Genomic DNA, 12210 nt, shown 5'->3' on the forward strand with positions numbered 1-12210 from the left:
GAACATAATGATGTTAGTTATAGCCTGGTCTCAGTTAATGAACATAATGATGTTAGTTATAGCCTGGTCTCAGTTAATGAACATAATGATGTTAGTTATAGCCTGGTCTCATTTAATGAACATAATGATGTTAGTTATAGCCTGGTCCCAGTTAATGAACATAATGATGTTAGTTATAGCCCGGTCCCAGTTAATGAACATAATGATGTTAGTTATAGCCTGGTCTCATTTAATGAACATAATGATGTTAGTTATAGCCTGGTCTCAGTTAATGAACATAATGATGTTAGTTATAGCCTGGTCTCATTTAATGAACATAATGATGTTAGTTATAGCCCGGTCTCAGTTAATGAACATAATGATGTTAGTTATAGCCTGGTCTCATTTAATGAACATAATGATGTTAGTTATAGCCCGGTCTCATTTAATGAACATAATGATGTTAGTTATAGCCCGGTCTCATTTAATGAACATAATGATGTTAGTTATAGCCTGGTCTCAGTTAATGAACATAATGATGTTAGTTATAGCCCGGTCTCATTTAATGAACATAATGATGTTAGTTATAGCCTGGTCTCAGTTAATGAACATAATGATGTTAGTTATAGCCTGGTCTCAGTTAATGAACATAATGATGTTAGTTATAGCCTGGTCTCATTTAATGAACATAATGATGTTAGTTATAGCCTGGTCCCAGTTAATGAACATAATGATGTTAGTTATAGCCCGGTCCCAGTTAATGAACATAATGATGTTAGTTATAGCCTGGTCTCATTTAATGAACATAATGATGTTAGTTATAGCCCGGTCTCATTTAATGAACATAATGATGTTAGTTATAGCCCGGTCTCATTTAATGAACATAATCAAATCAAATCAAATCAATTTATTTTTGTATAGCGTCAAATCACAACAGAAGTTATCTCAAGACGCTTTATATATAGAGCAGGTCTATGACCGTACACCATAGTTTAGAGACCCAACAGGATCCACCAAGCGCACTGTGGCCAGGAAAAACTCCCCGATTACTGGGAAGAAACCTGGAGCAGAACCGGGCGCAGGGCGGGCGGCCATCTGCCGAGACCGGCTGGGGGGATAGATAGATAGATAGAGAGAGAGAGAGAGAGAGATAGAGAAGCAGCCACAATAGCAGTCTAGCAGCTGTAATAGCTAATACAAGTAGGACTGATAACACAAAACCAATAGTGGTGGATGGAAAGAGTGATAATACAACTATCGGAAAGCCAGCACTGTCCAGCATCTCTCCTCAGTACGTCCATGTGTGTTGGTGTGGGACGTCCCTGCGATCGATGCCCGTGCGTTGGTTCCTGCAGCATCAGCATGCTCGCTGGGAGCTCCTGATGTCTTTGGCAGTGATTGAGAAGTGTTGTTAGTTATAGCCTGGTCTCATTTAATGAACATAATGATGTTAGTTATAGCCTGGTCTCATTTAATGAACATAATGATGTTAGTTATAGCCTGGTCTCATTTAATGAACATAATAATAATAATATATTAGATTTATATAGCGCTTTATAGTATTCTCAAAGAGAATACTATAATACTATAATACTATAACTGGTCTCAGTTAATGAACATAATGATGTTAGTTATAGCCCGGTCTCATTTAATGAACATAATGATGTTAGTTATAGCCTGGTCTGTATTTTGATCTAATCTGTGCTTCTTCTGCCAGGATGACCAACTGAAGGTGATCGAGTGCAACGTCCGAGTCTCCCGCTCCTTCCCCTTCGTATCTAAGACGCTGGGTGTGGACCTTGTTGCCATGGCAACTCGGACCATTGTGGGGGAGGCGGTGGAGCCTTTGGGGCTGATGAGAGGGAAAGGGATTGTAGGAGTCAAGGTAACTAAGTTGTTGGGGCTATATAACAACCTTTATGGAGATCCTTCCACCTCCTTCCACCTAACCACACGTCACATCTCCTCCAGGTTCCCCAGTTCTCCTTCTCCCGGTTGGCCGGAGCCGACGTGGTGCTCGGGGTGGAGATGACCAGCACCGGTGAGGTGGCCTGTTTTGGGGAGAACCGATACGAGGCGTACCTCAAAGCCATGCTCTCCACCGGCTTCAAGATCCCAAAAAAGAACATCCTGCTCTCCATCGGCAGCTATAAGGTACGAGAACCGGCACCGTAATCTCTTTAAATGCTAATTTAATTTATCCAAGCCGAGAGTCGGTCATTAGGCAGATGTGCATGTTCAGCTGATCCAGTCGGTGTTGCCAGATCTCACAAGAGAAACCGGCAACCAGGTCTATAGAGACAAGCCCAAAAGAAGCAACCCCCCCCCACATGGATAGCTCTCCATGTCTGTGATTGGTCAGTAGACTTGTCCATGTTGGACTTGTTTTGTTACATGATAAGCCGGGTTTCCACCAAAAGTTCCCGGGACTTTTAATCCCTGGAACTAGTTTTCCAGGAACTAAAAGGTTCCTTCAGCCCAGGGTTAGGGTGGTCTGTGTTTCCAGCGCGCTCTAAAGACCTGAGAAGATCAGACTAATAAGTCCGCTGACGTGTGAAGAAGCGTGGTGACGTGAGACGACGGCTGCTGGTGGCCGCAGCGGTAAACTCACTCAGATCAGTGTGTCCGCCTGGTTACTCTAAAAATAAATGTTATTTGTCCCTGATGTCATCCTGATAACTGGACATAAAAAAGCGAGGAGACCGTTTTCAGTTAAAGTCAACTGGACTGGCAGAGAGACAGTTCTGGTGCTGATCACTGCTGAAGAACTGAGACTTCTTGTATTATCCATCCAACCTCTCACTGATGGACATATTACTGATTTGCGTTTTGTGTGTTGACAGAACAAGAGCGAGCTGCTGCCCACCGTGCAGGCGCTGGAGTCTCTGGGTTACGACCTGTACGCCAGTCTGGGGACCGCAGACTTCTACACAGAACATGGAGTCAAGGTAACTGGAACAGATTCATATTTTCAGTTATTTCATCACTTCATTGTTGGAAAGTATCCTGGTAAGATATAGAATAATTCATTGACTCACTAAGGATTTGTGCTGTTCCAAACCTCAGAGTTTGAAGCCTCACAGCTTTGTCCTACGATGACACAGGTGTGCTAGGTTTCTGGGAGCTTTTGTGACTGACCAACAGCATGATGTCTACTTCCTGCTAATTGGTGTTAAAACATCTGTCTCAACCTCTGGTTCTGAAAGCCCTGATTCTTGATAGCTGAAATCCAGACTCCTGCTCGTCAGTATTTTACTACTTTTTACTCTGAAATGTGCCGTTAAATAATCAGTGATGTCACAACTGTTTCCTGAGGTGAGAAATCGACCGCTGCAGATCAACCGCTGCAGATCAACAGATTAACCGCTGCAGATCAACAGATTAGCAGCTGCAGATTAACAGATTAACAGCTGCAGATTAACTGCTGCAGATTAACAGCTGCAGATCAACTGCTGCAGATCAACAGATTAACCGCTGCAGATCAACAGATTAACAGCTGCAGATCAACCGCTTCAGATCAACAGATTAACAGCTGCAGATCAACCGCTGCAAATCAACAGATTAACAGCTGCAGATCAACAGATTAACAGCTGCAGATTAACAGATTAACAGCTGCAGATTAACTGCTGCAGATTAACAGATTAACAGCTGCAGATTAACTGCTGCAGATCAACTGCTGCAGATCAACAGATTAACCGCTGCAGATCAACAGATCAACAGCTGCAGATCAACCGCTGCAGATCAACGGATTAACCGCTGCAGATCAACAGATTAACAGCTGCAGATCAACCGCTGCAGATCAACAGATTAACCGCTGCAGATCAACCACTGCAGATCAACAGATTAACAGCTGCAGATTAACAGATTAACAGCTGCAGATTAACAGATTAACAGCTGCAGATCAACCGCTGCAGATCAACAGATTAACCGCTGCAGATCAACCACTGCAGATCAACAGATTAACAGCTGCAGATTAACAGATTAACAGCTGCAGATCAACCGCTGCAGATCAACAGATTAACCGCTGCAGATCAACAGATTAACAGCTACAGATTAACAGCTGCAGATCAACAGATTAACAGCTGCAGATCAACAGAATAACAGCTGCAGATCAACAGATTAACAGCTGCAGATTAACAGCTGCAGATTAACAGCTGCAGATTAACTGCTGCAGATTAACAGCTGCAGATTAACAGCTGCAGATCAGCTGCTGCAGATCAACAGATTAACCGCTGCAGATTAACAGATTAACAGCTGCAGATTAACTGCTGCAGATTAACAGCTGCAGATCAACTGCTGCAGATCAACAGATTAACTGCTGCAGATCAACAGATTAACAGCTGCAGATCAACCGCTGCAGATCAACAGATTAACCGCTGCAGATCAACAGATTAACAGCTGCAGATCAACCGCTGCAGATCAATAGATTAACAGCTGCAGATCAACCGCTGCAGATCAACAGATTAACAGCTGCAGATCAACCGCTGCAGATCAACAGATTAACCGCTGCAGATCAACCGCTGCAGATCAACAGATTAACCGCTGCAGATCAACCGCTGCAGATCAACAGATTAACAGCTGCAGATTAACAGATTAACAGCTGCAGATCAACCGCTGCAGATCAACAGATTAACCGCTGCAGATCAACAGATTAACCGCTGCAGATCAACCGCTGCAGATCAACAGATTAACAGCTACAGATTAACAGCTGCAGATCAACAGATTAACAGCTGCAGATCAACAGATTAACAGCTGCAGATCAACAGATTAACAGCTGCAGATCAACTGCTGCAGATCAACAGATTAACAGCTGCAGATCAACCGCTGCAGATCAACAGATTAACCGCTGCAGATCAACCGCTGCAGATCAACAGATTAACAGTTGCAGATTAACAGATTAACAGCTGCAGATCAACCGCTGCAAATCAACAGATTAACAGCTGCAGATCAACAGATTAACAGCTGCAGATTAACAGATTAACAGCTGCAGATTAACCGCTGCAGATCAACAGATTAACAGCTGCAGATCAACCGCTGCAGATCAACAGATTAACCGCTGCAGATCAACAGATTAACAGCTGCAGATCAACCGCTGCAGATCAACAGATTAACCGCTGCAGATCAACCGCTGCAGATCAACAGATTAACAGCTGCAGATCAACAGATTAACAGCTGCAGATCAACAGATTAACAGCTGCAGATCAACAGATTAACAGCTGCAGATTAACAGATTAACAGCTGCAGATTAACAGCTGCAGATCAACTGCTGCAGATCAACAGATTAACAGCTGCAGATCAACAGATTAACAGCTGCAGATTAACAGCTGCAGATCAACTGCTGCAGATCAACAGATTAACAGCTGCAGATTAACAGTTGCAGATCAACAGATTAACAGCTGCAGATTAACAGATTAACAGCTGCAGATTAACCGCTGCAGATCAACCGCTGCAGATCAACAGATTAACAGCTGCAGATCAACCGCTGCAGATCAACAGATTAACAGCTGCAGATCAACAGATTAACAGCTGCAGATTAACCGCTGCAGATCAACAGATTAACAGCTGCAGATCAACCGCTGCAGATCAACAGATTAACAGCTGCAGATCAACAGATTAACAGCTGCAGATCAACAGATTAACAGCTGCAGATCAACAGATTAACAGCTGCAGATAAACAGCTCAACCCGTATGAACCCGTATGAACGTGTAGGGACCCGTAGGAACCCGTATGAACCCGTATGAACGTGTATGAACCCGTATGAACGTGTAGGGACCCGTAGGAACCCGTGTGAACCCGTATGAACGTGTAGGGACCCGTATGAACCTGTATGAACCCGTATGAACGTGTAGGGACCCGTAGGAACCCGTGTGAACCTGTATGAACCCGTAGGAACCCGTGTGAACCTGTATGAACCCGTAGGGACCCGTATGAACGTGTATGAACCCGTATGAACCCGTGTGAACCCGTGTGAACCTGTAGGAACCCGTGTGAACCTGTATGAACCCGTAGGGACCCGTATGAACGTGTATGAACCCGTATGAACCTGTGTGAACCCGTAGGAACCCGTATGAACGTGTAGGGACCCGTAGGAACCCGTGTGAACCTGTATGAACCCGTAGGAACCCGTGTGAACCTGTATGAACCCGTAGGGACCCGTATGAACGTGTATGAACCCGTATGAACCTGTGTGAACCCGTATGAACGTGTAGGGACCCGTAGGAACCCGTGTGAACCTGTATGAACCTGTAGGAACCCGTGTGAACCTGTATGAACCCGTAGGGACCCGTATGAACGTGTATGAACCCGTATGAACCTGTGTGAACCCGTAGGAACCCGTATGAACGTGTAGGGACCCGTAGGAACCCGTGTGAACCTGTATGAACCCGTAGGAACCCGTGTGAACCTGTATGAACCCGTAGGGACCCGTATGAACGTGTATGAACCCGTATGAACCCGTATGAACCTGTGTGAACCCGTAGGAACCCGTATGAACGTGTAGGGACCCGTAGGAACCCGTGTGAACCTGTATGAACCCGTAGGAACCCGTGTGAACCTGTATGAACCCGTAGGGACCCGTATGAACGTGTATGAACCCGTATGAACCTGTGTGAACCCGTAGGAACCCGTATGAACGTGTAGGGACCCGTAGGAACCCGTGTGAACCTGTATGAACCCGTATGAACGTGTTCCAGGTGAAGGCGGTGGACTGGCCCTTTGAGGAGGAGGACTGTGAGGGTCCCACCAAAGAGAAGCAGCGCAGCATCATGAACTACCTGGAAGAGAACCACTTCGACCTGGTCATCAACCTCTCCATGAGGAACAGCGGAGGTCGCCGGCTCTCCTCCTTCGTCACCAAAGGCTACCGGACGAGACGCATGGCCATCGACTACTCTGTCCCGCTCATCATCGATATCAAGTGCACCAAACTCTTCGTCCAGGTGGAGAAGATGTTTTTATTATTAGTATTTACTGATGAAGCTTTTCATCGGATGGACTCATAAGTATTGTTGTGTTTTCAGGCTCTTCGTCAGATCGGTCCGACTCCACCTGTGAAGACTCACATCGACAGCATGACCTCCCAGACGCTGGTCCGTCTGCCTGGTGAGTCAGGATTGATGATCAGGTCTGATGGATGGTCATGATTGATTATCAGGTCTGATGGATGGTCATGATTGATTATCAGGTCTGATGGATGGATGGTCATGTTTGATTATCAGGTCTGATGGATGGTCATGATTGATTATCAGGTCTGATGGATGGTCATGATTGATTATCAGGTCTGATGGATGGATGGTCATGATTGATTATCAGGTCTGATGGATGGTCATGATTGATTATCAGGTCTGATGGATGGTCATGATTGATTATCAGGTCTGATGGATGGATGGTCATGATTGATTATCAGGTCTGATGGATGGTCATGATTGATTATCAGGTCTGATGGATGGTCATGATTGATTATCAGGTCTGATGGATGGATGGTCATGATTGATTATCAGGTCTGATGGATAGATGGTCGTGTTTGATTATCAGGTCTGATGGATGGATGGTCATGTTTGATTATCAGGTCTGATGGATAGATGGTCGTGTTTGATTATCAGGTCTGATGGATGGATGGTCGTGTTTGATTATCAGGTCTGATGGATGGTCATGATTGATTATCAGGTCTGATGGATGGTCATGATTGATGATCAGGTCTGATGGATGGGCATGTTTGATTATCAGGTCTGATGGATGGATGGTCATGATTGATTATCAGGTCTGATGGATGGATGGTCGTGTTTGATTATCAGGTCTGATGGATGGATGGTCGTGTTTGATTATCAGGTCTGATCGATGTGCACGTCCACCTGCGGGAGCCCGGTGCGACCCATAAGGAGGACTTCTCCTCCGGTACAGCAGCTGCTCTGGCTGGAGGAGTGACCATGTTGTGTGCGATGCCTAACACGTCTCCCGCCATCACCGACGCCAACACTCTGGCCCTGGTTCAGAAGGTACGCCAACATTTCATCCTGTTTGTTTGCTTCTGTCTGTTGAGTCCTGACTGGTGTGCCGGGTCCAGACGGAGACGGTGAGTGGAGTCCAGTGGTGATGTTCTGGTTCTAGCGGGTTGAGAGATCCTCTGGGATGTTTACTGTTCTGTTATATCATCAGCTGGCCAAAGCGGGCTGCCGGTGTGACTACGCTCTGTATTTGGGCGCCGCTTCAGACAACGCCAACGTCCTGCCGTCCATCGCTAGCCAGGCTGCCGGTCTGAAGATGTACCTGAACGACACGTACTCCACCCTGAAGATGGACAATGTCTCTCTCTGGATGGAGGTGGGTCTCACTCACTACCTTTACTCACTACCTTTACTCTCACTCACTACCTTTACTCTCACTCACTACCTTTACTTTCACTCACTACCTTTACTCACTACCTTTACTTTCACTCACTACCTTTACTCACTACCTTTACTCTCACTACCTTTACTCTCACTACCTTTACTCTCACTCACTACCTTTACTCACTACCTTTACTCTCACTCACTACCTTTACTCACTACCTTTACTCTCACTCACTACCTTTACTCACTACCTTTACTCTCACTCACTACCTTTACTCACTACCTTTACTCTCACTACCTTTACTCACTACCTTTACTTTCACTCACTACCTTTACTCACTACCTTTACTCACTACCTTTACTCTCACTACCTTTACTCACTACCTTTACTTTCACTCACTACCTTTACTCACTACCTTTACTCACTACCTTTACTCTCACTACCTTTACTCACTACCTTTACTTTCACTCACTACCTTTACTCACTACCTTTACTCACTACCTTTACTCTCACTACCTTTACTCACTACCTTTACTTTCACTCACTACCTTTACTCACTACCTTTACTCACTACCTTTACTCTCACTACCTTTACTCACTACCTTTACTCTCACTACCTTTACTCACTACCTTTACTTTCACTCACTACCTTTACTCACTACCTTTACTCACTACCTTTACTCTCACTACCTTTACTCACTACCTTTACTTTCACTCACTACCTTTACTCACTACCTTTACTCTCACTCACTACCTTTACTTTCACTCACTACCTTTACTCACTACCTTTACTCTCACTCACTACCTTTACTCACTACCTTTACTCTCACTCACTACCTTTACTCACTACCTTTACTCTCACTACCTTTACTCTCACTCACTACCTTTACTCACTACCTTTACTTTCACTCACTACCTTTACTCACTACCTTTACTCTCACTACCTTTACTCTCACTCACTACCTTTACTCTCACTCACTACCTTTACTCTCACTCACTACCTTTACTTTCACTCACTACCTTTACTCACTACCTTTACTCTCACTCACTACCTTTACTCTCACTCACTACCTTTACTCACTACCTTTACTCACTACCTTTACTCTCACTCACTACCTTTACTCTCACTCACTACCTTTACTCTCACTCACTACCTTTACTCACTACCTTTACTCTCACTCACTACCTTTACTCACTACCTTTACTCACTACCTTTACTCTCACTCACTACCTTTACTCACTACCTTTACTCTCACTCGCTACCTTTACTCACTACCTTTACTCTCACTCACTACCTTTACTCTCACTCACTACCTTTACTCTCACTACCTTTACTCTCACTCGCTACCTTTACTCTCACTACCTTTACTCTCACTACCTTTACTCACTACCTTTACTCTCACTCACTACCTTTACTCTCACTACCTTTACTCACTACCTTTACTCTCACTCACTACCTTTACTCTCACTCGCTACCTTTACTCTCACTACCTTTACTCTCACTACCTTTACTCTCACTCACTACCTTTACTCTCACTCGCTACCTTTACTCTCACTACCTTTACTCTCACTACCTTTACTCTCACTACCTTTACTCTCACTCACTACCTTTACTCTCACTCACTACCTTTACTCACTACCTTTACTCTCACTACCTTTACTCTCACTCACTACCTTTACTCTCACTACCTTTACTCTCACTACCTTTACTCTCACTACCTTTACTCTCACTACCTTTACTCTCACTCACTACCTTTACTCTCACTCACTACCTTTACTCACTACCTTTACTCTCACTACCTTTACTCTCACTCACTACCTTTACTCACTACCTTTACTTTCACTCACTACCTTTACTCACTACCTTTACTCTCACTACCTTTACTCTCACTCACTACCTTTACTCACTACCTTTACTCTCACTACCTTTACTCTCACTCACTACCTTTACTCACTACCTTTACTCACTACCTTTACTCTCACTCACTACCTTTACTCACTACCTTTACTCTCACTCACTACCTTTACTCACTACCTTTACTCTCACTCACTACCTTTACTCACTACCTTTACTCTCACTCACTACCTTTACTCTCACTCACTACCTTTACTCACTACCTTTACTCTCACTCGCTACCTTTACTCACTACCTTTACTCACTACCTTTACTCTCACTCACTACCTTTACTCTCACTCACTACCTTTACTCTCACTCACTACCTTTACTCTCACTCACTACCTTTACTCACTACCTTTACTCTCACTCACTACCTTTACTCACTACCTTTACTCTCACTCGCTACCTTTACTCACTACCTTTACTCACTACCTTTACTCTCACTCACTACCTTTACTCTCACTCACTACCTTTACTCTCACTACCTTTACTCTCTCTACCTTTACTCACTACCTTTACTCTCACTCACTACCTTTACTCACTACCTTTACTCTCACTCGCTACCTTTACTCACTACCTTTACTCTCACTCGCTACCTTTACTCTCACTCGCTACCTTTACTCTCACTCGCTACCTTTACTCTCACTCGCTACCTTTACTCTCACTACCTTTACTCTCACTACCTTTACTCTCACTCACTACCTTTACTCTCACTACCTTTACTCGCTACCTTTACTCTCACTCACTACCTTTACTCTCACTACCTTTACTCGCTACCTTTACTCTCACTCACTACCTTTACTCTCACTACCTTTACTCTCACTACCTTTACTCACTACCTTTACTCTCACTCGCTACCTTTACTCTCACTCGCTACCTTTACTCTCACTACCTTTACTCTCACTACCTTTACTCTCACTCACTACCTTTACTCTCACTACCTTTACTCGCTACCTTTACTCTCACTCACTACCTTTACTCTCACTACCTTTACTCTCACTCACTACCTTTACTCTCACTCACTACCTTTACTCTCACTCGCTACCTTTACTCTCACTCACTACCTTTACTCTCACTCACTACCTTTACTCTCACTCACTACCTTTACTCTCACTCACTACCTTTACTCTCACTCACTACCTTTACTCTCACTACCTTTACTCGCTACCTTTACTCTCACTCACTACCTTTACTCTCACTCACTACCTTTACTCTCACTCGCTACCTTTACTCTCACTCACTACCTTTACTCTCACTCACTACCTTTACTCTCACTCACTACCTTTACTCTCACTCACTACCTTTACTCTCACTCACTACCTTTACTCTCACTACCTTTACTCTCACTACCTTTACTCTCACTCACTACCTTTACTCTCACTCGCTACCTTTACTCTCACTCACTACCTTTACTCTCACTCACTACCTTTACTCTCACTCACTACCTTTACTCTCACTCACTACCTTTACTCTCACTCACTACCTTTACTCTCACTCACTACCTTTACTCTCACTCACTACCTTTACTCTCACTACCTTTACTCACTACCTTTACTCTCACTCACTACCTTTACTCTCACTACCTTTACTCACTACCTTTACTCTCACTCACTACCTTTACTCTCACTCGCTACCTTTACTCTCACTACCTTTACTCTCACTACCTTTACTCTCACTCACTACCTTTACTCTCACTACCTTTACTCGCTACCTTTACTCTCACTACCTTGACTCTCACTACCTTTACTCTCACTACCTTTACTCTCACTCACTACCTTTACTCACTACCTTTACTTTCACTCACTACCTTTACTCACTACCTTTACTCTCACTACCTTTACTCTCACTCACTACCTTTACTCACTACCTTTACTCTCACTCACTACCTTTACTCACTACCTTTACTCTCACTCACTACCTTTACTCACTACCTTTACTCTCACTCACTACCTTTACTTTCACTCACTACCTTTACTCACTACCTTTACTCTCACTCACTACCTTT

At 44.2% G+C, this 12210-nt stretch overlaps 1 protein-coding gene across 1 annotated transcript in view; it reads left to right on the top strand.

Annotated features, from left to right (window-relative positions):
- The window catches only part of cad (carbamoyl-phosphate synthetase 2, aspartate transcarbamylase, and dihydroorotase), an 83141-nt gene that overhangs the window by 40395 nt on the left and 30536 nt on the right, over positions 1–12210 (top strand). Inside the window, exons 24-30 of the mRNA XM_074614685.1 lie at positions 1697–1864; positions 1951–2133; positions 2823–2927; positions 6673–6918; positions 7000–7081; positions 7808–7974; positions 8135–8299. Of these exons, the coding sequence (XP_074470786.1) occupies positions 1697–1864; positions 1951–2133; positions 2823–2927; positions 6673–6918; positions 7000–7081; positions 7808–7974; positions 8135–8299 (1116 nt within the window). The remainder of the gene's footprint in view (positions 1–1696; positions 1865–1950; positions 2134–2822; positions 2928–6672; positions 6919–6999; positions 7082–7807; positions 7975–8134; positions 8300–12210) is intronic.

The sequence above is a fragment of the Sebastes fasciatus genome, chromosome 18, assembly GCF_043250625.1.
Source record: "Sebastes fasciatus isolate fSebFas1 chromosome 18, fSebFas1.pri, whole genome shotgun sequence".
Taxonomy (NCBI): Eukaryota; Metazoa; Chordata; class Actinopteri; order Perciformes; family Sebastidae; genus Sebastes; species Sebastes fasciatus.